The sequence below is a fragment of the Canariomyces notabilis genome (genome assembly GCF_033297395.1).
Source record: "Canariomyces notabilis strain CBS 508.74 unplaced genomic scaffold N656scaffold_2, whole genome shotgun sequence".
Lineage (NCBI taxonomy): Eukaryota > Fungi > Ascomycota > Sordariomycetes > Sordariales > Chaetomiaceae > Canariomyces > Canariomyces notabilis.
In genome coordinates this window covers 2620173-2647938 of record NW_027041824.1, presented here as the reverse complement: position 1 = coordinate 2647938, position 27766 = coordinate 2620173, and the positions used below count along the sequence as shown (strand labels likewise).

The window sequence follows — 27766 nt, the reverse complement described above, 5'->3', positions numbered from 1 at the left end:
GGTATCGAAGCTAAATAGCAATTAGAAAGCATCAATGTTAGAGCATGGCGATTGAAACATTGCTGTACAATACATGTGGGTAGAAACCAGCTGTGAGCGTTGGCATGAGATACTAAATCGTGGGTTTGTAGCAACTGTTGGGACATTGATGGTTGGGTATTATAGACAAGTACCTCCGATGCTACCAACATGTGGATTTGTACCGTATGTATCATGCTGGGTCATCCAACCCCCCGTCGTCATCCACTCCTCCGACCCTTCCAACAGCCTCCCCAGCACCGCCCATCAACCCCAGTCCGCTTCTGCCTACCCGTCCCAGCGTCATGGCCTTGGCGTTCCTGACCTCCCACTCAAACTCTTTGAGAGCGCGCAGCTCGCTCTTGAAGAAGAGCAGGGCCAGCAGGCCGTCTATTGTCCCCGCCGCCAGGCTCAGGCTGCTGACGAGCACCAAGATAAAAGAAACATAATTCGCCGGGCTGAACCACACGCCCACAAGGCAGGCCAGCGTCACGAGCAGCGAGGCGAAAAAGTGCAGCGCGCGCCACTTGCGCTGGCTGCGCTCGCGGGACGCGTACGCGTGGGCCACGGCGAGCATGTCGTCGTATGCGCTCGAGGACAGAAGAAGCTGGGGGTTGTCTGTGGTGGTGGTGGTGGGACGGTCATCATTGAGGAAGGAGAGGAGCTGGGTGTCGTATGATTCGGCGTTGCGGACCACGCTCGGGGTCGGGGACTGCCGGATTTGGAGGTAGGTTCCGTTGTGGAAGGCGTCTTCTTGTTCGGGGTCGTCCGAGAGTGAAAGGGAATGGGCCTTTTCCTTGCCGTCTCCGTCTGTTAGTGGGGTTGTGATGTTGCCATTGGTGGGGAGCGTCGACGGGGTCGCCCCCGTGGCCTTCTCGGCTGTGGGTGAGGAGGTTTTGGCTGTGGGGTTGGCTTTGGTGTTGGATGAGCGGTGTGGTTTTGACTCGGTGAGCGGTTGGGATTGCTGGCGAGTTTGTAGGGGGTGGAAGACGAGGGTGGCTTCCATGGAAAAGTGGTCGCTCAGCGAGCAACCCAGTTCCGGGTGCCGCATCATCATGCCTACGCTGACGCGCTTGACGACCCAACCGCCGCCGAGGACCTGGATGTCGCCGGAGCCGGCAAATATGTAGTCTAGGCGCTTTCCGAAGCGATCTCGAGGTCAGGTTAGCAAGGAGAGGCGACGGAAATAGCAATTTGTGGTGACATACCGATAGTGTCTGGCGGAACGGCTACAGGGGCCTTCCCCGGACCCAGGAGCTTCTGCTGTGCTTTTGTCCAGCGCCAAGTGTTGTACGGGCCGTCCGAGGAAGCCCCGTTCTCCTGGATGTTGAACTCGGCGGTGGGAATCGGGCGGTGGCGGGCCTTCTCGGCCGGGTGGTGGGCGGGCCCGACGGAGCTGTCCGGATGGAGGACCCGCCAAGTGTCCCGAACAGGGGCAAGAGCCGTGATGAGCCGATGCTCCAGCGACATGGGGATCATGTTGAAGTCGCCCAGCGCAACCACTAGATGGCCTCGCTCTGCAGCACCGCGAAGCAGCTTGGCCATCTCCCAGGATTGTGCGATGCGGTGGCAGAGGTACGAGTCGTCGGGCCTCCCGCCTTCGTAGGGGGCGTGAGTGTGAGTATTGAAAACTTCGATCACGTCCTTCATACCCGGTCCGTACCGGATCTTGGCGCAGGCAACGCCTTTCCCAACGAACCAGTCACCGCGCCAAAAGGCCGTCGGACGGCCGTTGAGCGGGTAGCGGTACATGGTGCTCTCCTCGATGGGCCACCGCGACAGGATGGCCAGGCCGCCACCAAAGGCGGCACTGTGGTAGAACTTGCCATAGGGCAGGATGAAGCGTGTTTCGCGGCGGATGCTCGTGTAGTCCTCCTGGGTGAAGCATTCCTGTAGCGCAACTATGTGCGGCTGCGGACTGGCGACGGCGAGCTGCCTTCCAATCTCGGTCAACCGCTCTCGCCGCAGCTTCGCAATGTACTTGAGGCCCCAGCAATTGAGCGTGACAAGATTGATTTCGCCTGGAATTCCGTCCATCTTGCTGGCCCTTTGGTCAGGTAACCAACTCTTGTTCAATCCGACGGGTCGTTGAGCAAGAAGGGCGACTTCAAGAACCTGAGTTATTGCCAAGCATGAGATTGCGATCTACTTTCGGGGCGCTTTTAGACCGAGCGTTCAGACATCAAAAGAGTGGCGTGAGCGATGTCCTGCTCAAGGTAACGTTCATTCAGAGATCCTAAGAAATGATATTATCGTGACATCTGGCTAAGTTGCGGTGCTGGTCCAGTAAATGCATCTTGAACCATCCGACTTGAATGAATCCGGGAACAACTTAACATCGGGTCATCTCATGTGGTGTTGACAGGCGGAAGCAGCGGAACTATCAACGGTCGATCTTAGCTCTTCGGCTCTTGCATCAGCGGAGAGATGCTCAGCCGGTGCCGCTTCTGATTGGCCAATCGGCTGGTGAGTGAACAAAAGGGACATGTGGGCCCCTGAAACTGATAACGTTTAGGTGACGTTCCAGCGCCGACGATCCATTAACTTTTCCGGCAGGCATTTCCAACTGCGCCTAACTGCGCTTCATCACTCAAGCACACCACACAACCCACAAGGTTTGAAAATGTCGGATCTCGACTCAGCTGCGGGAACGCCAACGTTAGGTCCGCCGCCAAAACGCCGTCGGGTGCACGATGACAGTCTGGATTCGACGCCGCGTTACGGAACGCCCGATGGGGCGCGACACAGCTCCCCACCGCCCGCGGGACGCCTTCCGGACCAGAGCCTCTCCATCCGGCGCGGCCGGCCGAGAAGCCGTTCCCGCAGCAGAAGTAGGGATTCAGGTTCACCAGTGGACGATGGGCACGACGAGGACGACGACAACAACAACAGCAGCAGCAGAAGACGATACCGCTCCCGGTTGACGTCCGACTCTCGCAGCTCCAGCTCAAGACGCCGCTCCCGATCCCGACTACGCTCACAGTCGCGGTCCCGAAGCGCCTCGTACTCCCGCTCCCTCTCCCACAGCCGTACCCCGACTCGAAGCAGAAGCAGCAGCAGGAGCAGCAGCAGGAGCAGGAGCCTGAGCAGCAGCTTGTCCTCCTCCTCCTCCTCCCGTCGCCGCCATCACCCAGGAACAACCACCGCCCAAACCCACCATCACCATCACCACTCCCGCCGTAATCGCAGCGACCGCGCGCCTATCCTCCCCAGCTACCATCCGCACCTAGGCCTGCAGGGCCACGCGGCCGCCGTCTCGCAGGTGCGCATTTCCCCGGACGGGCGGTGGATCGCGTCGGCGTCGGCCGACGGCACGGCCAAGATCTGGGACGCGCGCACGGGCGCCCACCTCGACACGCTGGTCGGCCACATGGCGGGCCTGTCGTGCGTGGCCTGGGCGCCCGACAGCGACACGCTGGCCACGGGGTCCGACGACAAGTCGATCCGGCTCTGGGACCGCGTCACGGGCAGCCCCGCGCATGCCGTCATGGGCGGCCCTGTCGGCGGGAGCGGTGACGTGGTTGGGAATAATGGGGTTGGGGCTGGCGGGAGGGGGGTTGGCGGGAGAGGGACAGGGACGGGGAGAGGGAGGGGGACAGGCGGACGAAACGGGACTGCGGGCGGAGCCAGGGGAGGCAGGACCGGACGGGGCCCGTTGCTGGGACATCATAATTATGTCTACTGTCTTGCCTTTTCGCCAAAGGGGAATATCCTCGCCAGTGGAAGCTATGATGAGGCCGTGTTTCTCTGGGACGTGAGGGCGGGTCGGCTGATGAGAAGTCTGCCCGCGCACAGCGATCCCGTAAGTGGGATTGACTTTTGCAGGGACGGGACGCTGGTGGTGAGTTGCTCTACAGATGGCCTGATGTGAGTGGTATCTACTTGCTGGTAATCCTATCCTGGCGCTACCGTGGCTGACGTTTCCCCCTTCCGCAGCCGCATCTGGGACACCTCGACTGGTCAGTGCCTGCGCACCCTGGTGCACGAGGACAACCCGGCCGTCACCAACGTATGCTTCAGCCCGAACGGCCGCTTTGTGCTGGCTTTCAGCCTCGACAACTCTATTAGGCTATGGGATTATGTCTCGGGATTGGTTAAGAAGACATATCAGGGACACACGAACAAGGCGTTCTCCGTGGGTGGGTGTTTTGGTGTCCTTACAGACATCGACGACGGAACCGCCGAGAAGGAGGCAGATGGCACTGTTATGAGGCGCCAGGCCTTTATAGCGTCGGCTAGCGAGGACGGTGATATTGTCATGTGGGACGTTGGCAGTAAAGCGGTGGTCCAGCGGATTGCGGGTGCCCACACAGGCGTGTGCTTTTGGGTTGACGTTCACGGTGCGACAATGGTGAGTGCCGGGCAGGATGGCATTATCAAGGTGTTTCGGCACCGACCGAAGGGCGTCGCTAAGGGGAATGGTATTCCGAACGGGGTGAATGGGGTCAACGGCCAGGAGAACGCTGCCGCACCAGACAATGCGGCGGCGGATGCGGAACTGCAGCGCCAAGTTGAGGCTGACGCGGAGTCACCAGGGCAGCATGTCAAGGAGGAACAGTTATGATGATTGGATGGGATAAACCATCTTCGTAGCTGCGGGAGACGGACTGAGAAGCTGTCATGGGATGGGCCCGCAAGGGACTGTCGTGCATTGACGGGTGGTCGTTTATGCAATACGCTGGACATGGCCAGCTTTCTCCCATATACCCTTTCACCGAAGTTCAGCATAGCGCTGCATCATCTCTCCAGGCTCTTCGTAGAATCGAATGGGATCAAACGGCTGGCGTCGCGACAGGGAGTCTAGAGAGCCGACATCATGACTGCACACTGCGCTCGGTTCGACGATAATAATCTCATCCGCTGTTTTCTTTCTGCCGGGCCTCGACAACATCTACATCCAACTCCTCCATAACTTCCAATACCAATGCCAGGCTGTCAAGGAAAGAGTTGACAGCGACTCGGAGCATGCGGTTCGTGGCAGCCTTATACTCGACTCGAAGGACGCTTTGGTCCGAGGATCCGTCGGCGGGAATGACTGAGAGGTCTCGTTTTACCAACAATGAGAGTTCTTTGTCAACCCGGATGGCATTGAGAGCGACGGAGGCGAGGCGCGCATCGGGGAAGGGGATGTCGAGTGTGCTGTGTGGGGTAAAGGGAGTGGTTAGCGGGATAGATCATGAGCGCATTCGGCTTTGCATTGCCTGGCCCTAGATGAGTGCTGCAACATACAGTTCGCAAGGAAGCCCAGCTGTCGCATCGGTCGCCATAGCTGCGCTCTGCGCTGGCAGCAACAATATTGGTAACGAGCCTGGCTCACTCAAGGTTGTCTTTGGTTGACGGTTGTCTAGGAGAATTGTTGCAACCCCCCAGGTCTCTACTGAACAAGCAGATGGTGGGGCAATTGTGCCCGATAAGATAAGGCAGTCAATGCAGCTTTTGGCCCTTGCCTCACTGAAGGACCCCTGCCTGTCGGCGTTGCTATGGCGACAAGGCCCCAAAAATAGGGAGCGCAGCATTGATTGGCCCGGGGGCCCTCAGCGGCCCAGGGCACCCTGGCAGATTGACAGGCCAGGCAATAACAACACCCAAGAATCCAAACATTCGGGAAACCGTTACAAAAGTCGGCTGCTGCAAAATGCACACCCAGATGCTCTCCTTCCCAGTTGCATCCATCCCGTCATTGTCGCAGTCCGCCATCTTGGTGACTCTGGCCTGAATAGCTTTCCGCACACCGCCCATTGTTGACATTTTAGCATCTCATAACTACGCATCGTCAGAGTCGTCGCGTGTCTACGCTACCTAGCTCCAACCGCTCCTTGCCCACCGCTGGACCTGACTGAGCGTTAAAACGAAGAGAACGCATTTAGTGTTCCGAGTTTGACTGGGGATTGGTCGGCGCATACTTGTGGCAGAATTTCGAAGAGCCACGGGCGCATCGACACTTCCTTCAGCCGCTTTACCAGGTCCCAAAGACGCGGGGCCACAACGGCATGGCGACTTCCTCACGCTACTCCAGTAATCTGGGTCAGGTTATTGAGTACATTCCAGGTGCGTCCCTGCCCTGCCTTGATTCGGTCGCATCGGCTGCACTCGACGCTCAATGACGTCTCGTCCACCCTAATGACCATTACTGATCCGTATGCGGACTGCCACAGACCGCCTGTATCTCGCGTCGTATCTGCAACCGCCCGATGCCAACACCATCTTTCCTTACCCCGATCCGCCTCCGCGGTCCCCAAGCAAGAGGTCACAGAGGGCCGTCGATGGGCCGTCGCCCGCTCAGAGCGTATCCAACCAAAAGCAGCCCTACTACTTTACCGTAGACGACACGCTCCTCTACAATGCCTTCCACCACGACTTTGGTCCGCTGCATATCGGCCACCTCTATCGCTTTGCCCTTCAATTTCACGAGATTCTAGGCGCAAAGGAGAACAAGGACAGGCCAATTGTCTTTTGGAGTCGGGCAGACGCGCGAAGTATGTTGTGCCCCCCTCAGTTGCCAGCGTATTTTTCCGACGTGCTTTTGCTGACAACCCACTACCCAGGTCGCGCCAATGCCTCATGCTTGTTGGCGTGCTATATGGTTCTCATCCAGTCCTGGCCGCCTCACCTGGCCCTCGCACCCGTCGCTCAGGTCGATCCTCCGCTGATGCCGTTCAGAGACGCTGGCTATAGTCAAGCCGACTACGGCATCACCGTGCAGGACGTCGTCTACGGAGTTTGGAAGGCCAAGGAAGAGGGCTGCTGCGTTTTGGAGACGTTTGATCTCGACGAGTACGAGCGCTTTGAGCGCGTCGAACAGGGTGATTTCAACTGGATTACGCCCAACTTTCTGGCCTTCGCCTCCCCACAGAGCACACCTTCTGATCGTACCCCCCCAGGGAGTGACGCTTGGCACGCTTTGCCCAAGTCGCTGGCTGCCGTGGATGCCCATCCGACGCTCAACCAGCCGTTCAAGAATGTCCTGCGCCATTTCACCGAGAGGAATATTGGCCTCGTGGTGCGGCTCAACTCTGTCCTCTACGATGCCTCCTACTTCGAGGCGCTGGGCATCCAACACATGGATATGATTTTCGAGGACGGGACCTGCCCGCCCCTGTCCATGGTTCGAAAGTTCATCCGGATGGCGCACGAAATGATAACAGTCAAGAAGAAGGGGATTGCGGTGCACTGCAAGGCCGGGCTAGGTCGTACCGGCTGCTTGATTGGCGCCTATCTGATCTACCGGCACGGCTTTACCGCCAACGAGATCATTGCCTACATGCGCTTCATGCGTCCCGGCATGGTCGTCGGCCCGCAGCAGCACTGGCTGCACCTTAACCAGGGTACATTCCGCGAGTGGTGGATTGAGGAGCGTCTGGAGAGGAAATTGCGCAAGGAGGCTGCTCTCGCAGCTGCTGCCCAAGCGAACGGCGCGGGCCACCAACCCAGCACGCCCATCCGTGCCATGCAAAAATCGAACCTTGGGCGCAGCACCAGTAAGAACGGGACGTCAACGCCTCCCAACAGAGGATCTGCCAGGACACCGCTGGGCGAGGTAGACCGTGACCACACCCGTGATAACAACATTGGAGTGCAAGAAGACTACCTCCCAGCGCCCACGCCAGGGCAGCCGCGAAAGACGCACCGCAGTGCAGTGGACCGCCACCATCCTTACAACCGGAGCGGCAGTGCTGTGCAGACGGTTGAGGAGGAGTGTGTTGTTGAGCAGGAGACGCGGACAGAGATCTCGATGCAGCGTACGTCTCAGGGCAATGAGTCGGATGAAGAGTGGAATATCCGGATGCGGGCGCATCGGAAGGCTTCCGCTTCGCTCTCGCCGGATTCCCGAGAACGGTCTGTCAGCCACCAGACGACTACCACGACAACAACCATCTACCAGGTCATTGACAATGACGCCTCCCACGACATCGAAAACATTGGCACGGCAGCGGCACGGACAAAGTCCTATGATCAAGTACAGCGAGCGAGCTCCGCGTCTGGGGTGTTGACCAAGGTCCGGGGAAGCAGCAGCCCCAAACGCGCCGCCGCTGGCGGCAGCGTGCGGGAAGCAGGCGTCCGGAAGACCAGCGGGCGCGTGGGCAGCGTTAGCGGCACAACGCCGACCTCCGCCGCAGTACGCAAGATCAGCGGGATGCAATAGGCAAACTATCATTGCTCTCGAAAAGGACAGGGGCCAGTGTATCAGCTCATAATTACGGGGCGATAAATAACCTCACGACATTTCAGATGTTGACTTGATGACGATATGAAAACAGGGTTTCAATTCTGGATTTGGGCGAGGAACAACACAAGGGTTCTGCATCCCCCGGATACTACAAAGCCATGTTTTGTTCGTGCTGTGCATGCATGCCTGGCGTTTGCGAAGAAGAATGGGGCCTGGGCACTGGATTGGATGGGGCATGGATGCGATGGGAGTCTCGATCATATCCTCTCACTCTCGGAACCGGCTCGAGAGAGATAGAGAGTAATCGGAAAATGCTTTGGCTTTTCTGCTTCCCCTCTTACCTTGTTTCGTGCTTGTCAAGCGGTCGAGCTGGTGGCAACGCTGAGATCATTATGTTCGTTGTAGGTATATGGAGCATGCATTTCATCTTCCGGCAGGAATCATCATACATGCATACCACCGTTTCATAACCCCCTCCCCCCCCATGGCCCCCTGTGGTATGATTTCTTCATGTATCTTACGAGCGTTCCTGTTGCCTCTGGGCTCTTGTCGCCCCTGACGTGGTTCGTGGTGAGGTGATGAGGGGAGGTGTGTCGAGGCGAGCAACAAGGGGGCCGAAAGGGATGGGGTTTTCTTGTTCTTGTTATGAGGGTATATGTGGCGTTATGGTGCCCCTTCTGGACCTTCTGGTGGATATGGATGGTGCCGAAGGACTCGAAGGGGGTTCCAGTTAGGAAAGGAGGGAGGAGACTCTCCGAGATGGCGCGGCTGTGTGTGGAGGTGTTGAGGCTATCGTGTTTGATTACACTGCATCTTTTGACGTGTTTGGCCTATTGAGGAATATATCCTTCTCAAGCACCTTTTCGATATTTTGCTTCCTCGTAATTGATGCAGTGAATAGTACAGTGACTGGATTGTCCGTGTTATATAAGCGACTTGGGGTTGGATTTGAGGGTTTCTCAATTCTTGCTTGAGTGCAACGAGCTCCTAACCTTCCCCTTTTTACCCCTTTGTGTTTACGTCACTACGTGTGCGTTCTACAATGTAAACTTCTTTCCATGTTTTCCTGGCAACACAAGCAAAACAACGCCCAGCAATGGCCAAGCATTGTTCTCGAATGGCTGTGCGGTAGCTCGTTCGAGTCAGAGTCTCAATCTGATCGTCAGAAGGAACTTTCCTCCTATGGGTGCGAGGTGCCTACATAACAACAGAAGTACACTCTACTTACCCGAGTATTCCCAAATGTTCTGGTCGCCAAATCCGTACCCGCTAATTACCTAGCTACGCCCGGGAGTTAACCTGATTGCGCCGAGTGCAAATGAGAAACCACAGCTGTATCTCGGCCATCTAGCCAAACAGATTACCGCTTCTGTAACGGGAATGTGGTTGTGAGATTGAGTCGGTGCGCACGCAAAGCCGGAAACGCAATGCTGCCTGCCCGCCTGCCTGCCGGATGAATGGGTACCTTATGATAGAGGGAAGACATGAGTAATCGATGCTTGACAGGCCGGCTCCGAGCGATCAGTGACAGTTGCGCGTGTTGCTGGCAGAGAAAGGTTGGGCATCAATTCTTCTCCTTTGCTGAGGATACCCAAGGCAAAAAGCGCGCAACATGCATGTTGGGTCTGGAGCAGAGGCTGTGTTTCTGCTTCTTTACAAGACCGGCGACGCCCGGAAGGACACGATTGGGGATTGTCCCGGCCACCAATGCGCATCTGGATATGCCGGCACATCGACTGTCGCTAGGTCATGTGAGTGGGAGGGAATAGTGTATGTGGACAGGGCGGTGCCGGGCTAAAATCTAGGCGGCATGGTGGGACGGGGACGCTACAAAATCGGGCTGCCGGGCAAATTCCTTCGTACATATAAACGAGGCGATGCTAGTAATGCGAAGAGAGTGTGTTTCCGAGAAGGGATAGCTCTCTCTCTGTGGTCAGATTCCAGAATGGTAGTGTATTGTACAATACATGCACGGATCTCAGGTATCACAATTGAGGCGGGTGAGCGGAATCATAGAGCTCTAGAAGAGCTTCCCCACGGAGACGGAACTGGGCGGTGCAGTTCTCGGCCGCAGATGTGTGGGGCTGCCGTGACTGCGATTGGGCCTTTGCACCGCCGCGCTGGCCCCCTTGTACGCAGTGGGGCTCCGGTACCGTTCCCCCGGGACGGCCCCGTGAACAGCCGGACAGCCGGATTGGATCATAAGCGCGGCCGATCTAGCCTCGCTGCTCCAGCCTATTAGCATTCATCCTCATGCATGAGGCCGCGAGGCTGAATTATTGCCAGCATCCAACGAGCAACGGGGTTACGGTGTAGCTGTGATGATTCAAGTCTTATGGATATAGCGATGTGTACCTCCGTTTGATGAGTGAGCGTCCTGCTATCACATAGCGATTCTCGGCAAACGATAGCATAGGATAGATACAAGATGTCTAGTCGGCCCACGCGTTTCGAAGACGCAGTGAGACCCGTTACCCGCGACTGATGTCTTGTCAACAATGTAACTCCTTGGACATCAAGCCGATTAGAAGTCCTGACACTGTAGGACATGGCCCGAACAGTCCGAATAGCAGGACCTCTCTATCCGCAATTCGCCTGGTGTTCAGCATGCAACTGTCTGCGATGTGTGATTTGGTAAGTGTGTCCCTGGAAATGGTTGACAACATACGTAAACAGAGTAAGCGCAGTCGCTAAGGAGTAATGCTCGGCACCGCCGAGAGCACACATTCTGGGGGTTAGCATAGCACAGCAGGAACCTCATTTGCCAACCGAGAGTGCCCAATGAGTTGCTCTTCCCCGGAAAGATTTGGCGGCGCAAACAACTTTCTCCCCTGACGGAGCGGATAAAAGGGGGTTATGCTCGGTAATGGCTCCAAATAACGTGTGATTGGGCAAACACAATGCTCGCCCGTCCCGGAGAGACCCAACAAGGTTACAGCCTCGCAAGGCAAGCTACCGGGGAACCGGCTGTTGGCAATTGTCCCAGGAAACGGCCGCCTATGTTGGTTATAGACGCGATAAGCGAGTGTGATACAAGGCCGGTGTGCAACTGTGGCCGGTGGGAGCTCGACCGGGGGTGGAGCTCAGCGCCTAGAGCAGGTTTATGCGGATTGGTTAGTACTCGAGATAGACACTTCAGGAAGCAGAAGAGGTGCGAGGACAATCGCGTGCCTCTTGAGCAACCTATTTTGCTAATTAATCGTAGCCCAACCCAGGCGAAGCGCAAAGTGAATGCGAAAGCTTCGCAAGATCGTGGAGGGTAAGCAGTTGCGACGGTTGTCACTTGACTGGAATGTTCTGCGCTCGACCCAATTCGTAGGGTAAACGAGCCGGCAACGGTCAGGGAGCCAAAGCGTACCGCTTCGGTGCGACGTAGCTGGAAAGATTGGATGGGAGGCCCATTTTCGCGGCCATGGTGGGCCGGGCGAAGCAAAGTCGAGGAGAAAGAGGGCCGGATGCGATTTGACCTGCACCACACTCATGAGAGCCCGGCAACACTGGCCGCAGAGACAGCGGCCATGTCCACCCCTTTTATAACGGACGTCAGATGGTGCAAGGTAGGACAAGACCGAATGGAGCATGGGGGGTAAAGAAGCAACCGACGTCCAAGAGCGGGCTGCAGGGCTGATCTACCACAAGCCAATCGGAGCGCCTAGAACAGTGGCTGAAGTGGCTGGGCTGGCCTGCAAAACGGGCCTGGCTGAGCGTGACGTTTGTGCACGGTCTTGCAACAGCGGAACCGCGATCTTCAACCTCATTTCCAGGTCGGTTCACCACTGCAGGCAAAAGGAGCACAGTACAGCCAAAGCGGCCTCCCCAATACGGATAGGTTACGTGTAGTTCCTTCCATTGCGACCGGCGACACCCCAATGGATGCTCAGTCGTAGTAACTGAGACCGACGTTTGGACTGTCCCGCACCTTCCAGGTTCCTGGTTTCGCGACGCGCAAACCTGTCATCTCTCCATTCCAGCCCTCGTCTCATTAGGTCCTCCCTTCCTCAGCATCCTGTACCGTGTTAAACTGGCAATGCCAGGGTGGCAGGGTCAAGTTCGACGGTGTCCACATCCGTCACTGTGTCCTCAGCAACGGCCAAACCAGTCTGATGTAATCCAGTAGCGCGCACTACCGGGCGTTCTAGGTTGTGTGGGTTCGAGGAGAACCAGCAAGCAAAGATTGTTGGGACTCACCACAGCCGTCACTTCTCCTACGTCCAATCGCTGCGCCGTCGTTGGAATCACTTACGCATTCAGCTTCTCCTTTCCACCTTGCGTCACGCTGCTCTCCAGGCTGCAGTCAGGGGGTTGCCTAGCTTCTTGCAATCAGAAGGCGTGCAGGTAGCCATTCATGTTGCTCCAACACATAATAGGGGCTCCCGTCAAAGATAGGTACCTCCTACCTTCTCCGAGTTTTCGGCACAAGAAAGGAAAGACAGGCTCAGGGCCATGGCCGGGGCCGTATTAAACTTTCTGCGGATCGTGCCGGTCAAGCGGCCAGGTCATCCCTGAGCATTGTACATCTTCTGTGTGTCTCTTCAGGGGCCCCACGAGGCCGTTGGCCAACAGTGCGTCTGCCCTGCCATGATTCACCCCCGTCCTTGCCCAGCGAGTTAGGCTGGCCAGAGACCCGGGCCGAGCCCCATTGCCGGCACCCGGGCGGCCGTTTCAGTCATATAAAGACGCTTAGGTACTCGCATCTTCTTTACCCCGATTTCACCGGGGTGCCTGTTTCTCCCAGCCCGCGTGTCCCCTGGTTGTTTTCTTTCCATCAAGACCTCGTATACCCCATTCTGCCTTCTTTCCTTCCGGGCGTCAATGTCTCTGTCCCCTACTACTGGGATGAGCAAGCTTTCTCTAGAGACCGGTTCGCCTGTCCACCGGGACCGTAGCCGGATGCAGTCAGTTCACACCAGTCCCTCGGCTCCAGAGCCCGATTCACCTTCGGACCCGAGTGAATGGGAAGCAGAAGCGGACGACGATGATGACGAGACAGACATTGTCTCGTCGCCAACGGGGCTCAAGTACAACATCTCACGACTCTCCCCCCAGACTCGCCAAGTTGTCAGGGGGCTTTTCAACCAAGCGCCGGCCCAGGAACCGCCGCAAATTTCACTGGAGCTGTGCGGCATAAGAGAAGGAGATCCCGAGGAGACGGGGCGCTTCTATGCCTTTCAGATGCACGAAGTTGTGCCCTGCTCCGTGAGGATTGGCGCCCGAAACAGCGGCCGCTTCTCAACGCCCCGCTGCGAGTGTCCAGACGCTAGGGATCGACATGTCAGACCGTGCAAACATCTCATCTGGCTTTTTGACAAGATCTCGAAGCAAGCGTTGTACGACCACGATCCCGACTCGGAGCTCACGTTGACAGAGTTTGGATTCCCCGAAGAACTTGGCGATCCCTTTGAACAAATCTCGCAAATTCGGCTCGATATCCTAGCCGATGGCTTACATTGCGACATGTCGGACCCCGATAGTGACACATCCCCTCCGAATCGTGCTCGTATCAGAGAAGCTCGAGAAATGGTCGCCGCCGTGGCCGGATTCCAGCCCTGGGAGACCGACGGTTTCCGACCCGACCTCGAGTCAACGTATAACACCGCGACGTTGATCCGCCGTGGCGACCTCGAAGCAAGTCTATTCTCACTTATGCTCGCTTCACACTCCCTTGCAGAGTGGGTCCGATCTCAACTAAGTCCCCTCGATGCGGCTGTCGACCCGTTTCGAAATATCCAGCAGCGCGTGGCCCGTATCATCGATGAATACTCGTTGGCTGTCCAAGCCCCAGGCATAACTGCTCAAGACCTCAGACAAGAAAAAGCGGTAGAAGGTCCTCGAGATGTTACCTGGGCCGCCACGCAGATCCAAAACTGTGTGAGAAAGATTGAAAAGCTCATCTGCCGCCGTTCTGACCCCCTTATCGGGTGGGCCCGTTCGTCAGCAGCACAGTCACTCGTGAGCATCCTCAAGGCGGTCGTCGGCAATCGACCCCTGTACTCGCGCTTGGTTGGAAGCCAGGACAGTGGCTTTGTCTATTCCGCCCTAGAGCCCCTTGTTGACCAGAGCCAGTTTGTCGAGGAACTCGAAGGCATCATGGACACCATTGGCGTTTACGGTGCCCCGCCCACCTATGTAGCCAACATGCGCGACTTGGTCACCCGCATGCGCGGCCACAAAACCGAAGGCGGAAGTGCCGCAAGCGGCAGCGGCTTACCCCGGAGTGGGAAAACCCCTCCTCCCCTGGCCGACCCACCAGCGCCTTCTCGAGATCCTGGCACCGGAAGTTCAACCGCGGTGCAGTTCCTTACGCCAGAGACACCGGCGAGCGCCGCTAGGCGCGGCAGCCAGAGCGCAAGGGGCGCTCGTGGCAGGGGCACTAGCAGGGGTTCGAAGCGGCCGGGCTCTCAGAGCGGCGACCAGGGATCCGGTAGCTCCAAGAAAAGAGCTCGAGGAGCTTGAGGTTTGGAGATGTGATAGCTAGAGGGGAGTGAGCGAGAAGCAGGTTGAGGCGCAGGGCTGGTCCCCTGTGCAGACCTAATCAAGCCAGCCAACGGGCAGAATCCACGGAAACCCCCAAAAATTATCCCTTCAGTGTGTTGAGACTTTCTGTACGGTACATAGAATTGTCTTAGAAGGTCTGACGCCAGCCTTATACCATCACCGGAGTCCTGTACCACCCCTTTGGTACCTTAATAGGCATAATAATTAACCTATCCAAAAACAGGGGCACACCCTTTCGGAGCGGGCACTCAGACAGTCTCTCCTTGATAGTGGGCTTCATCAGCTGTAGCTAGGTTGAATAGCGTACAATGCAAACACACCCATGGTTCTGAGTTTCTCTTGGTTTCGGAGCAGGAAGATGCGAGCCGTGAGTAAGATTTACCTCTTCCGCATTTTGAAGCAGATGATCATCGATATATCGAGCTCGAGTGCAACCGGGGAATATCCGCATCCGATATGGCTCCTGTTTACCCCTCCATATCATCGAAAAGTTGCAGGCTCAGTGCTTGCCAACCAGATCAGAGTTGCCCATTTCTTGGGCGAACTGGTCCAGCTCGCACAAAACTTCCTTGAGCGTCGGCCGCCCAAAGTAATTTCCGACCCACTGCCCACGCCTCTTCCTCTCCTCCCTCATCTCCAGATATTCCTCCGCGACAGCCACCTCTCGCCTCCACCACGCCCTGGCCGCTTCGACAACCTCCTCTGGACTTCCGTCACCTTCTCTATGCTTCTGCTGCTGCTGCCGCCGCCGCAGAACCAGTTTGCTTCCCTGCCGCGTGACCAAGCTGGACAGCGGCTGGCGCCTGCCCCGCGTGCAGCGATCAATGAGCGACCTGAGCGCGGGGGGCGTGCTGCGGAACTCTGGGAACTCAATGTCCGGCTCGCGGCAGTACGACTGCCACACGGCGGCGCGCTGCGGGGCGCTCTGGCCCTCAAAGATGCACCACAGGACCCGGCCGAGCATGAACACCTCGGCCGCCTCCTGTTCCGTCTCGTCCAGGCACAGCCAGGGAATGTTGTAGCTCGCGTGGCCGTGCGGGAGCGGCAGCGAGTACTCCTCGGCGTCTTGCAGCGCTTCCCAGCCCGGGAGGAGCCGGTGGAGGATGGCGGCAAAATGCTCGCGTGCTTCACGGGGAATACAAGTCTCTTGTGTATCGCCGTCGCCGTCGCCGTCGCCGTCAATCGGGCCGTCGCTCGCCAGGATGCGGACGTACTCGAGCGCGTTGACCTCGGGGGCGGCAAACTCGCACCATACGCCGCGCTGCTCAAAATCCACCATGATGGCGTCGCCGGCGGCCGTGAGGACAATGTTGTCCAACCGCAGGTCTGGGTAGAAGATGCGGCCGCTCTCGCGGACGTGCAGCATGGCAGAGCTAAGCTGCGTAGCCCATTTCAGCCGCGTCTGCAGCGTGAGGCGGCCCTGTATTCGCAGCAGCGGCAGCGCATCTCGAAGGCTTCCCCCGGTGTGGTACGGCAAAATAAATCCAACCACGGCCGTCTTGCCGCCGAACCGGCAGTACTTGGTGACCAGATATTCGGGCCGTGAAATGACATGGGGGTGCGGTTCCATGCGCAGCAGATTCCGCAACTCGGCGTACAAGTACTTAGTGCCGCTGGTCAGAGCCTTGAGAATCCACAGCTTGCCGTCCGCTTGCTTACGGCTTCCGCCCACGCTGGCTGCCGGGCTCGTGTGGAAGCGGACCACGCACACGCTGTCGTGCAGCTGCTGGACAATGCTTAAGCGTGATATATCAATGGCCTCAGGGAGCAGCTCAGGGGCGACGCCGAGGCTCTTTTCTAGCCTTGCTAGCGCCAGCAGTTGCTTCTCCACGTAGTAAGTGGGTGCAATGGTGATTTTGATTTTCCGGATGTCCATGTCCAGGTTTTCAAAGATGATGCGCGACCCAAAGGGCAGGTTTGTGTACATGGCTGCTACCGAGGTCCCATGATGTTCGCCTCTTTCTACCGTCCATGCCTGCAGCGTGCGCAGCACATGGCTGGAAATGCCGAGTCGGCGGACAGCGGCGGCATCCTTTGTGTGGAAGGCGGCATTCAAATCCAGCAGCTCACGGAGAAGCGGATCAGCAGCAGCCTCTTCGGGTATGAATACATCGAAGCGCATCGGCGGGATGTCCCCCACGAAGAGCGGCAGGACGTAGTATTGAGTGCCGAGACCAGTGCAACCATCAATCCTCCACAGCGGGTTTAGCGGAGGATCGAGGCTGTCGATTCGGTTCTTCGGGTTGAGCTGAGACTGGAGCCAAGAGGTACCCCTGGCAGGGGCTTGTCTGGGGGAAGAGCGGGTCTGCGAGAAGGCGGCGGTCGGGTGGATGACGTCGTGGATAGACGACGAGTTGAGTTCCATGGCGGAAACTGCCGACAAAGCAACGCATCAAGACCAAAAGGCGACTGACAAGCAGCGCTTCCGGGCAAACTGCACTCGAGTTGCACCAGCACAAGTTAGACGCCGGCCGTAAGAGCTTGAATTGTCCGTTCCAAGCAGTTCTCCAATTGCTAGCGAGATGCAATCTGTTTGTTAGACCAGCACATAGCCGACTTGGCTAGCATAACTAATAAGACGCGCGTGCCCGGATTTTTTGAAAGAAGCGAAGCGACGCGAAGCGATTCCCGTCTGGCTGCCCTTGAATCGCATGGAAACATCTCTCAAGGCTCCAACTCACCGATTACAACGTACCCTTCAACCACTTCGGTATCTTGACGTTTGTGATCCGAAGGCGATGGCGGTGATGATATCGCGAGATCCTGCCGTCGCCATTCAACACGACAGAATCGTTGCCCTGGTTTGATACCAAACGGCGAATCGGATGCATAACAAGACTTGTTTCCTCTCCTTTGTTGTTGGAAGGTCTCGCGAGAGATGGTACCCAACACCGTCTGATTGGCCTATTGTATTCCTTCCCATGGCATAGTCCGAAATCCGTGATCGGTCGCGGGCATCGACGCCAACGAGTGGGCAGGCCGGAGATCAAACATGCGCCGAGAAGGGAACGGAGAATTCCGCGAGGGACTCGTTCGGCACCGACCTAGCTGAGACGGCCGGGATTCCGCTTGAACGTGAATAATGCTTGCTCAAGCGCGAAGGCTGCTGCCATTTTGGCCCATTTTCCGACCATGCTTAGCAGTCCAGTAACGTTACCGACTGCTGGTGGGCTTGCTGTAAGGAAGCACCAGGCAAGGCAGGAGCTCTCCACATTGCGCATATTATGTCGGGGTATTCGTACCTACTAACTTGGTCAGTAGCCATTGCTCCTTGGTGTAACTGCTACTCCCATGGTTTATGCAGGATCCGTATATGCATTTGTACATGCGCCCGGGAAGGCACGCCCGTTTGTGCAAACGTGCTGCGGTAACATACGGATTCCGTCTCCTCGAGCTGGACTGTCGGCATCTGGAACGCGCCAGAAAAGGGTATGATACTGTATTCCATGTATCGTACATACATGCACAAGCGAGACAAACCGGCCTTGGGAGCGCCATCGGACCTCTCAGGAGATGCCGAGGGATATGGGGACTAGGTGTAGCTCATGCGGCCAGGTCCTTTCCTCAGGTTTGCCAGTGCTGTCGCTCGCAACACACAGTGCGCACCCCTTCAGATTCCTATCACTCGACTCGGGTACCGCAGCTCGTAGCAGCATGGTGCCACCACCGTCGGCTCGGCTCGAATCCACGAAACGGGGAACTAGGCTGACAGGGAAGCACGACTGCCAAGGTACCTATATGGTATGGTCTTTGGATATGCATCTGCACGGGACAGTTTGGTCAGCGAACTGAACGGTTTAGCGACTTGCCAGGTAAGAAGGGGATGCCTCGAGCAGGAGCTATAAAACAGCTCGCGCCCCTGATGGTATGATGCCAGCGCCGAAATCCACTCTATCTTCAGTTCCACGGCCGCAAAGCCTCCGTCCAAGAGAACCTAGCTGACAAGATACGCAGTCGGACATGGTAAGTATCTAGTTAAGTTTTGTCCCAACTCGGCAAGTCCCCGTCGAACCATGCATGGTGCATGGCAGAGACAGTGCCAACCATAACTCTCGGATCAGTTGCCCTGCAACACTGGTGGATACGAGCGTTCTGAAGGAAGTAGACAAAGATAAATGAACGAGAAAGTCAAACGCCTCAGAGCCTAGTCGTCAGCCTGGGCGATCATGTTGGTGCCATACTTTCACGTTTCTGCGCGGTAACTACCTTGAACTCGCCAGCTCTTGGGTCGCTCAGGTGGCGCCTGATGATCGAGTACAATACACTGTAGCCCCCAGAGGGGTCCCGTCGTCATCCTTCGCACCGTCTGGGGTGATTTGTCCGAGCCGGGCCCGGTAGGTACCCGGGGGATGGGTTGCGGAGCAGATGCGTGGTGGTTTGGCGAAAGCGATGATATGCAAACGTGGATTGAGATACCGGTGAAGGCGGCGTGCATATGGACCCGGTTCCCGGTAACACGTGGAGTTCCACAAGGCCGGCTATATCTGCAAGCCCAGATTGACCGGTGAGCAGGGGGGTTCATCAGTTGATTAAGCGACGACCAGTCTGTATTGGGACCAAAGAAATCGACAACTTATAAGGCACTGTACGTAGTCCCAAGAGTGCGCTATGCCCAAACTGCAGGATGTTTGCTATGCGAGGAGAAAAGGTTAACACTACCATGGGTGTAGCGACAGGAGCTCTGGGGGGATGGAGGTTACAGGTGGTCCTCGCAAACAACGTGTGGTAACGTTATAGGTGATGCCAGCCACTTACCCCGCGTTTCTTTGACGGATAGTGCATGGCACGGTGCACCTTGTAACATCACTTGGGCCCCAATACACGTGGAAAGGCAAACGGGCTGGTCTCCCGGGCCTGGATGAAGTCGTTGGGGCATGTAGTAATAGGCTAGGCGGTTGAGCCGCGCCTCTTTCGGGCTGAAAGCCGCAGTTCGTGTAGGATATGGTGCCCAAGCGGCTCTAGACAACTTTCGATCGGCTCAAGGCGGACGGCGCCGTCTCCCACATTGCATCCCCTCACCATCAAGGAGGGCGGGAAGACGGAAGGGCGAAGAAGCCACTGGCATCGAGTGCCGAGGTCGGGTAGGAGCCATCTCGAGACCATGTGCATGGTGTACATACCAAAGGGGAGACTTCGAATATGAGATGTGACGGCATGTGTCAACGGACAAAATCTTATTTCCTGATTGGCGGTGAGAGTCTTTGCCTCCAATCATCTGCAACATGGACTGGATGCGCCCGCGACATCAATGGTTCGGTTCTTGGAGCCTCCGTCGCTGAGAGGGCAGGTGAGGCTTCGCGTGAGCCCATGCTGTTTTCGGCCGCCATGGGATGCCGAGTGAGGCAGGAGTACGGAGGTAGGGTGATAATAATAAAAGATGGAGGAGCGAACTGAGGGGAGATGCATCTACTCCCTAAGCCATCCGGGACTTCTTAGCCTGCTCCATGGTCCGCAAGCGCCCTCTGACTGGTCGGCCCGACATGTCACATGTGGTGTATGTACGAAGTACGGGGTATAGAAGTACATCTTTATAATTGCCTTATGTAAGGTTCTTTACAATATCATACGCACCATCGGCTGTTCGAGGGCATGTAATCCGATGAGAGTGTGTGTCAGGTGTTTCAGGGCAGCCTGAAAAATGTGTAACTACCTTACGGAGGTACGGAGTATTGTACAGTACTGTACATACATACGAATCTTACGGGTAGTAGTCGTTGGTGGCGGTGTGATTGGCTGGTCCATTCGGTACCTACCGATAACATACGTGTACCGTATAATCTCGCGAATTTGGGAAATTGAAGGTGGATATGCCCATCCCAGAAAGCCAAACATTCACCAATGGGAGCACCAGGGCACCACGGGCAAGTGTGGCTAGATGTGGCTGTCCTGCATCTTTTTGCTCGCTTTTGCTGCGCTGAGCTGGGCTTGACTAAGCCACTTTAATTTCCCAAATTCACGAGATTATACGGTATCCGTATGTACGGAGTCGATTGTCGGCTTTCTTGCCGAATGTACGGCGCAAACGAGACGGCGGCCGCCATTTTAGCGCCAGGCTTGTCACCTGTCAGGCCCAGGGGAAGGGCATTTGGAAGCTTCTTCGGCTCCTGCCAAGACTCCCCGAAGGATTCGAAACCATGCCTCTCCACATGGTGCTCCACGGGGAAGGAATTCGAGAGATTCCAGTCTGCATCCGTGTGGACGGTGCCGTAAAGTACACTACACTACCTTTTATTAGTCTGCTGTACACGTATCTTGGTGTATATCACGTGTACGTATGTACATACACCTCTACGTGTAACATCCAAGTGTCGACGACAACGGCGGGTAACCGAACGGTCTTCATTGTTATGAATTGCTGACTCGCTTGGATAATGCTACCTTCCACGTAGGTATCCATCTGCCCGAAACCGCCAAAATTCCGAGGCGGTAAGGGGTGATGTGCTTACAATTAATAATTATAGGTTCATGCGGGATTTTCCCAAACTCCTGGTCTAGGCTTAAAAGGTGCAATCCAGATCATGAATGCGGAAGACATATTCGGCCGAATGGTAGGTTACAAGTCACGAGTTGCTGCTAGCGATTCCAACAACAGAGCAGTTCCATGGTTCCGACACGTCTAGCTTGAGAGCTGTTGGAGGGCGATCGGGCGAAGAGACTTTATAGAGGCTCTGATATTGCTCTACGTTATCTCTACTCAACACATGACGCTCCACATGCTACCACTATAAAATGTATTTAGTGTAAGGCATGTGTGATCTATATAGGTATCTGAGGTAAAACTGGTGCATTCCGTACATTTAGCTACTAGTGTATCATATCAGGAATCGGCTTTTTCTCGAAGCATCGGCTGCAGCCAGGCAGGTGCATTGCTTAACGTTAGCTGATGCACTTTCGAAATCATACGTTTTCCACGACCGTGCGCCAGGCACAGCCAATTGCACACGAGGCCCACAGTACGCCGAACCTTGCGATTGGCTGCGAGGACGGCGACCCCGAAGTCTGATTTTCGCGTCTTTTTAGCGTCGGTAGTCCGCCTGCGGCGCCTTTCCCTTACGCGGTAGGGAAAACGACCTCCTTTCCCTGTAATTGAACTCCACCTCCCGCGTTCCAGGAATCCGGGCGACAACGTGGCGCTGGGGTGGCTGACGATGCCGAGCGCCGAGCATTCGCCCAGCACTTATTACGGGCGACCTGGACGGGAGATGTTCGTGCTCGTGCGACCCAAGGCATTGGCATTTGGCAGTCTCCCAGGACGCGGAAGAGCCGGCAAAAAGCTCTTTCCCAAGACGCAAGGTGACGCTCTTCGCATCTCTCCCGCCGAGTCGAACGCCCCTGGTGGCCCATGACCGCCTTTTCGCGTTCGCATTTACACAACCATGTCTAGTCACATTTGATCTCCTGCTATCCCCCTGTTCAGCCCGTTACCTAGCCAGGCCTGAAGGCGCCAGCAAAGCTTCCGACTCCAGTCAGCCGTATCCTGCGCCCCCGCGACCGGTGAATCTCTCATTTTTCACTTCGTCTCGTCCAAACGCTCACCGATTCCATCCTTTACCAACAAACGTGACAATCTCATTCTTGACCGGTTCTTCCTGTCTCCACCCAAGCAGCAAGCACGGTGCCAGTCCAGCTTGCGCCGTGAGACATTGCAGGTATTACCTCCTGCGCGGGTACAGAGTACAGACACCTCCCCTCACAGAACGCCAGGTTGCAATTGCAAATCGGGCAGCGCAGCGGCACGACAGCACCCGACGCCGGGCCACAAGAGCCAGAGTTGGCCTCGGAAAGCAGCGGATATCGTTAGGAAACCCCCCTAGTTACTATCCATCGCCAGCGCCCATCATCCGCATCCTCTTCGCACCTCGACTCCTTGCCAAATTCCCTGGCCAGCTCCCAGCAGCGAATTGAGCCCCTTCGGGGCTGCTCCCGCCGCAACCTTGCGGGCATTCCGCCCGACCCTGGCCATTGGCGGATACTCAGTCACAACGCCACATAAGATCGGTGTCGGCGGCTCTTATTCGGCGCCACAACCGCCGCTAACGACAACAGTGCCCGGCAAGCTCCCGGAGGTGGTAGCTAGAGGCTAAAGCAGCAGTTTACTGTGCTACCCGACTGCCCATCGCCCAAACGTTCCCACTACCCTTGTCTCCTTGACCTATCTATCTTCCATTCTCGTCACGGCGCCTCATTGCGGCTGCCGCTTTCACACGCGCCCGCAGCTCTCTCCACACATACGTACGAGCTTGCTGTTGTTTCGTGGGGATGGCGCTCTTGTGAGGTGCTTCCGCCTCCGTGCCAACCCCACCGTTTCCTTCCCTCCTGCCACCTGCGGTTATGTTTGGGAAAGCTTGGCCCCTGATTGCTTTGTTACGGGCGTTTGTGCTGTCCTCCCCCCCTTGCATACCGGTACCTGTGGACCGAGTACACCCCGGTAGTCTCCAACGCGAGACCTCCAATTCCTTCTCAACATGGTAAGAATTACCTTCTCTCCTTCCGGGCACGCGGCAGGCTGCATGGCAAAAATCACTATCCATCTTCCTCGTGGCTTCTCGTCCTGCATCTTGCTTTTCAAGCCGTGTCCTCTTTCTCACACCCCCCCTCGTGTCACTTCCCTATTTCCTTGCTTCACCCACTCCGGTCACCGTACCCTGCCCTGCCCTGCCCTGCCTGTCATGGCCCTACCTCACCGGTCCGAACACACACACTTCTCCTCGGCGTGCCCTCCCTTCCGCCATATGCTCGGTAGATCCGTAGTGAATTGACGATGCATTGCTAGAACCATAATATTAGAAAGCGACGGGCTTATTGCCCCGAGGACGACACCGCCCTTGCCGAGCCGTCTCTCTCGGCTTTGGCCTATCCCTCGCCCTCTGTTGATTCCAGTACGCTACCCCTATCAGGCGCGCACCGGTATATACTGGAGCAGGCCCCTTCGACCAGGGTGAGCATCACCACCACTGTCGACAAGCTCCTGGAGCCCGACCGACCAGACAATCAGCACTTCTTCCTGGAGCAGGTCGCCTCGGCTACCAATTGGTCCTTGCCCATTCTTTTAGATCTCAGCAGTGGTCAGCCTCGCTCTCACAAGAAGCCTCGACTAGACACGAGCTCCTACATGTCGGGCCGGTACATTGGCAATCATCTTGCGCAAAATGGGCAGGAGAAGTCTCCCCATGCCAACCAGCCTGGCCCCAGCGTGAATGCCAGTCTTGGGCCTTATGGATTGTTGCCCGATGGAGGTGTTTCATCTGGCTGGACTGGCTCACGACTGGCTGACTGCTTCGCAAGCTTCTCCATGTGCCCTCCATGCTCTGATTTTGAGCCTCAGCCGCGTACGCCCCCAACACACCGTCCTGCGCCAGCCTCTACACCGCCGGACGGATTACTGACTATCTTTTCAGCATATCAACCGCTTCCTGTAAGCAGTTCATATGGCTACGACAGCATCAAGCCACCAGAACTCGACCCTTCCATGGCCTGCATCCAGTCTCGTGAGCAAGCTTCCCTGGCTGCCACGCCCGTCGCTGCGGAGCCAACGGGCCTGCTACCCTGCGATGACCCTGGGTTGGTAACCCAGTACCTCTCGGGCTACCCTCCCTTGCAGCCTGCGCAAGTGATGGGCATCCAACCTGCTGCCAGTAGGGAGGCGATGGTTTACCCCAACCCCTCCCCGGTTGCCGGCTATGATGTTTTCCCGAATGGCCCTGGTGGTTCCACGGAGTCAGAGACCCAAGTTCCTTTCATTACGAGTTCGACCCCTCCAACAGGTACGCTGCCGTGTGCGTATGCTAGCAGCTTAGAGCCGTCATCCTACGAGGACCACACCTCTCGCGCGACCATAGCTCCAAGCTTTCATTCCCTGCAAGGATATGATTCTAAGGGGGGGACTGGAAGCTCGGGAGGCGGCCAGGAAGGGCCTGCGATCTTTGACTTCTTTCCCCCTCACAAACCGCTGCCTGCTAAGCGTGGACCATTTCGAGATCAGGACCAGCGGGAAAAAACTGCCCGTACTAGGAAGATGGGCAGCTGCATCCGATGTCGAATGCAGCGGATCCGGGTTAGTACTTTCCAATTCGCCAGTCGTCTGCCAAACTTTCTGCGCGGCTGTTCCCATGAGGCTACGGATTGCGTCCTAATACCTGTTTGCAGTGTAACCTCGACCCCGACAACGAAAAAGGCCCCTGTCTGTCCTGCAAGAAGATTGCGACAACAACAAGGATTTATCGGCTAAGTTGCTTGCGCTGGAAGATCACGGATGTGAAGCTTCTCAAGCCCGGACAGGTGAGAGAAGACGAATGCAAATGGACAGATCGTTGGAAAGACAGCGTAATGGACGAGATTAGGAACTGGGAGTCGAGTCGGGTGAGGATCATCCACGTTACCGAAGGCTACACGGGCAAATCGATTCGGTTGCGGGTTAGGCAATTCCAACCTCAGGTGGGCGACAGATTGAAGAGATCCTGGATGTCGCCAAACGGCCAGAAGAAAGAGGTGGAGATTCCCCCTTACGCCATTGTCGATATGGAGGACACCAAAGCCGCCTTGAGCCAGTACATCAAGCATGGCCTGCTCAGCTGTTGCAATTCTCTGCTAGGCGCCCGAGACAAGCTGCTCTGGAAGACTTATGCTCTTGCCATGAAAGCAGCGATGGATTCCTCCACCTCCCCAGCGGAAAAGAATTTACTCCTCAGTACTCTCGATCTGTGGATGTCGGTCCGGCTAACAACGAAGTCATTCGAGATTGTGGGGGACGACACGTTGGACATGCCTGCAGATATGATCAAAGACAGGGATAGCCCGCTCTATGGGAAAATACCACTGCCGCCGGTGATGGGGGCACAGCTCGATTCTGTCCTGATCCACCAGATTCAACCACAACTTCGCCGGAGAACGCTCGAAGAACTGCAGAAAATGACGCAGGAAAAGAAGCAGAAGACTTGGCTCACGACATACCTAGTGACATTTATCCTGTTACACAACATTGCTCTTATTACTAAACACGACGCAGAGTATGCTAAGAAGCATGGGATGAAGGTGGGTGCCCCGGCCTCACCGTCCATGGTCGAAAAGAGCGATGGGCAGCGGCGGCTGACAAGTGGCGACTATAGCGGCGGTTTGCCAGGGAGGCAAGCGTTAGAGAGTATAACTTAGGTGAGTGCACAGGGTCTCCCGCCATCCGGACCTGTGCACATACCCGTACTGACAGACAATCAGGGGCTAACACGCTTCTCGCCTACTTCCACTACTGCAATAAAGCCATATACCCATTCTCGGATGAATGCAAAGACGAAGACCTTCAAAGCCTGGCCGAGCTTGATGATGAAGCCATCTCATTCGTCCATTTCGTCAGGCGGTTCGTCGCTGAGCATAGTGAGCAAACCCAACTCCAGACCAAGACTCAGATCTCGGATGCGTGCCATCAGAACAGCGGAACTGGGCTAACACTGTGCGCTTGTTCCTGTATGCAGAACGGGAATGGGAAGCGCTGTGGCTCAGTGACGCTTACGAGCACGAGTACTATTACGTAAGCCAGCTTTTCGAGCGGAATTGGCAGCCGCGGATAATGCCCTAAGCAGTTTGATTGGGGCCCGAGTTGGCGCATGCCTGGCGCAGGCAGTTTTGTCTCGGGTCTCCAGGCAATGGAGAATTGCAGATCGTCTCATGCAGCACACGCACACCGAAGAGGAAACGTCCAGGAAGAGCTGTCGGCTGTCGGTGCTGCAGCAACCTTAGGATCAATCTCTAAGTTTCCCAAATGGGGGACTGCACCGGCGAAGGGCAGACTCGTGCCTACGGGCCGAAAAGAGACTCATGTCACAGACGCTCGGGCTTTCCGGACTCTCAGATCGACATCATCATGGAGGGATTCTTTCTGCTGACGCTTGGAGTGTGAAATCCCCTACGACTCAGTCCTTGCTGACACACACCTACTTCACCTGTTTCTCAGCGAAGTTGAGAAGAGAGTACGGGCTTGGATGGTCACCGAAACAAGGACTGTTTTTAGAACTCAAAACACCGAGAAACTTGACCTTTCGATCGAAGGCCCAGTTGTGTGGATCATTGAATCCCTACTAGCGTCGTTTAGTACAAGTAGTGTATGTACTGTACAGTACACTTCCGTTCCATCGAAACGTGACCAATCGCGGAAGGCTGGCCTTTGCTCTTGCAATCGTTGGCAACTAACAATTTGCGTCGTTGGGGAGCCAGAGCATAGATCGACCGTCGTCCAACTTCTCCATGTCGTCTCCATGCTTTCATACCCAGGCTCAGCCAAATTTACAGCGAACACTCCATACCGGCATACACGATGCAGCTCACTGCGACCATACAACAAGAAGAAAAAAGAAATAAACCAACTATAACATTGCTGGTGATGTTGGATGCCTGTCCTCACTTGTCCTTCCAGTTCTTCCGTGTCTTACGTCCACAAGGGCAATCACTCCTGCGTGATCGGTCGAGAGGCAGCTGGAAATAAAGAATTTGGCATCAGGGAAAAGTACAGTTTCGTATTAGGTAATCAATGTAGTACTACAGTACCCGGGGAAGTGAGGTGTGTTACCGATCTGGACCAGCTAACTGATGAGCTTGGCTTGCTGCCAGCACCCTGTCTGCAGGTGTGTGTGTGCGTGTGTGAGGAACGGCATGTGGATGGCCCTGGACTAGTATGCCGTCTCCTACCACCTACTGAACCACCTACAATGATAGAGACACTTAAAACAAGTTACACAGATGATGCCATGCCATCTGAGACCTCCGCGGCCATAACCTGGGGTCTTGTTGATCGCGATGGATATTACACATAAACCCCAATCCATCGAGGTCCCCCAAACTACGTTCCGAAGCTCCTCGGTTCGGGCTCATGACACGGCTCGCCGAAGTGTGAGAAGGGAACTTGCAGGCATGGATCCCCTAGCTCAGCCCAGCTCGGGATGCTTTGACTGTTGGTAGTTTGGATGTCCTGGAAGCTCGCATCGTGGAAAGAAGTCCGATCCGTTCCCCACCTTCTTCCCTCCCGTCAGTCCTCAAAAAAGAAAAAAAAGTTGCTCGGCAATCCATCATACGCGTGTAGGTTGCACAACAGGTAGCGAA

At 56.2% G+C, this 27766-nt stretch overlaps 10 protein-coding genes across 10 annotated transcripts; 6 read left to right on the top strand and 4 right to left on the bottom strand.

Annotated features, from left to right (window-relative positions):
- Nucleotides 1–36: 36 nt before the first annotated feature.
- N656DRAFT_724711 (DNase I-like protein) lies at nucleotides 37–2378 on the bottom strand. Its single transcript, XM_064812543.1, has 2 exons — nucleotides 1227–2378; nucleotides 37–1170 (listed from the first exon to the last, which is right to left on the bottom strand). Exons 1-2 carry the CDS (start codon nucleotides 2053–2055, stop codon nucleotides 212–214), a joined length of 1788 nt encoding a protein of 595 aa, XP_064674462.1. The 5' UTR covers nucleotides 2056–2378; the 3' UTR covers nucleotides 37–211.
- A 263-nt stretch (nucleotides 2379–2641) lies between these two features.
- Nucleotides 2642–4864, top strand: N656DRAFT_811967 (WD40 repeat-like protein; the record flags this gene model as incomplete). Its single annotated transcript, XM_064818377.1, has 4 exons — nucleotides 2642–2869; nucleotides 3002–3530; nucleotides 3618–3885; nucleotides 3955–4864. 4 exons carry the CDS (start codon nucleotides 2642–2644, stop codon nucleotides 4580–4582), a joined length of 1653 nt encoding a protein of 550 aa, XP_064674461.1. The 3' UTR covers nucleotides 4583–4864.
- Nucleotides 4865–4871: 7 nt separating this feature from the next.
- Nucleotides 4872–5285, bottom strand: N656DRAFT_700874 (Pcc1-domain-containing protein; the record flags this gene model as incomplete). Its single annotated transcript, XM_064810901.1, has 2 exons — nucleotides 4872–5157; nucleotides 5248–5285. The coding sequence occupies 2 exons, from the start codon at nucleotides 5283–5285 to the stop codon at nucleotides 4872–4874; spliced, it is 324 nt and encodes a 107-aa protein (XP_064674460.1).
- A 335-nt stretch (nucleotides 5286–5620) lies between these two features.
- On the top strand, nucleotides 5621–8659 carry N656DRAFT_842275 (phosphatases II). Its single transcript, XM_064819027.1, has 3 exons — nucleotides 5621–6066; nucleotides 6174–6494; nucleotides 6564–8659. The coding sequence occupies exons 1-3, from the start codon at nucleotides 6009–6011 to the stop codon at nucleotides 8159–8161; spliced, it is 1977 nt and encodes a 658-aa protein (XP_064674459.1). The 5' UTR covers nucleotides 5621–6008; the 3' UTR covers nucleotides 8162–8659.
- N656DRAFT_281976 (uncharacterized protein) lies at nucleotides 8253–8743 on the top strand. The gene has a single exon (XM_064809107.1). The coding sequence runs from the start codon at nucleotides 8344–8346 to the stop codon at nucleotides 8653–8655; it is 312 nt and encodes a 103-aa protein (XP_064674458.1). The 5' UTR covers nucleotides 8253–8343; the 3' UTR covers nucleotides 8656–8743.
- A 3971-nt stretch (nucleotides 8744–12714) lies between these two features.
- Nucleotides 12715–14953, top strand: N656DRAFT_775274 (uncharacterized protein). The gene is made up of 2 exons (XM_064814417.1): nucleotides 12715–14814; nucleotides 14904–14953. Exon 1 carries the CDS (start codon nucleotides 12998–13000, stop codon nucleotides 14636–14638), a length of 1641 nt encoding a protein of 546 aa, XP_064674457.1. The 5' UTR covers nucleotides 12715–12997; the 3' UTR covers nucleotides 14639–14814; nucleotides 14904–14953.
- On the bottom strand, nucleotides 14818–17194 carry N656DRAFT_775271 (uncharacterized protein). The gene is made up of 2 exons (XM_064814416.1): nucleotides 15001–17194; nucleotides 14818–14942 (listed from the first exon to the last, which is right to left on the bottom strand). Exon 1 carries the CDS (start codon nucleotides 17043–17045, stop codon nucleotides 15180–15182), a length of 1866 nt encoding a protein of 621 aa, XP_064674456.1. The 5' UTR covers nucleotides 17046–17194; the 3' UTR covers nucleotides 14818–14942; nucleotides 15001–15179.
- A 1326-nt stretch (nucleotides 17195–18520) lies between these two features.
- N656DRAFT_281700 (uncharacterized protein) lies at nucleotides 18521–19516 on the bottom strand. The gene is made up of 3 exons (XM_064809106.1): nucleotides 19436–19516; nucleotides 18887–19361; nucleotides 18521–18824 (listed from the first exon to the last, which is right to left on the bottom strand). The coding sequence occupies exons 2-3, from the start codon at nucleotides 19200–19202 to the stop codon at nucleotides 18652–18654; spliced, it is 489 nt and encodes a 162-aa protein (XP_064674455.1). The 5' UTR covers nucleotides 19203–19361; nucleotides 19436–19516; the 3' UTR covers nucleotides 18521–18651.
- A 4276-nt stretch (nucleotides 19517–23792) lies between these two features.
- On the top strand, nucleotides 23793–26249 carry N656DRAFT_701677 (uncharacterized protein; the record flags this gene model as incomplete). Its single annotated transcript, XM_064810957.1, has 6 exons — nucleotides 23793–24009; nucleotides 24079–24734; nucleotides 24827–25711; nucleotides 25786–25828; nucleotides 25892–26047; nucleotides 26146–26249. The coding sequence occupies 6 exons, from the start codon at nucleotides 23793–23795 to the stop codon at nucleotides 26247–26249; spliced, it is 2061 nt and encodes a 686-aa protein (XP_064674454.1).
- A 681-nt stretch (nucleotides 26250–26930) lies between these two features.
- On the top strand, nucleotides 26931–27190 carry N656DRAFT_775262 (uncharacterized protein). The gene has a single exon (XM_064814415.1). It carries the CDS (start codon nucleotides 26985–26987, stop codon nucleotides 27150–27152), a length of 168 nt encoding a protein of 55 aa, XP_064674453.1. The 5' UTR covers nucleotides 26931–26984; the 3' UTR covers nucleotides 27153–27190.
- The last annotated feature ends 576 nt before the right edge of the window (nucleotides 27191–27766 follow it).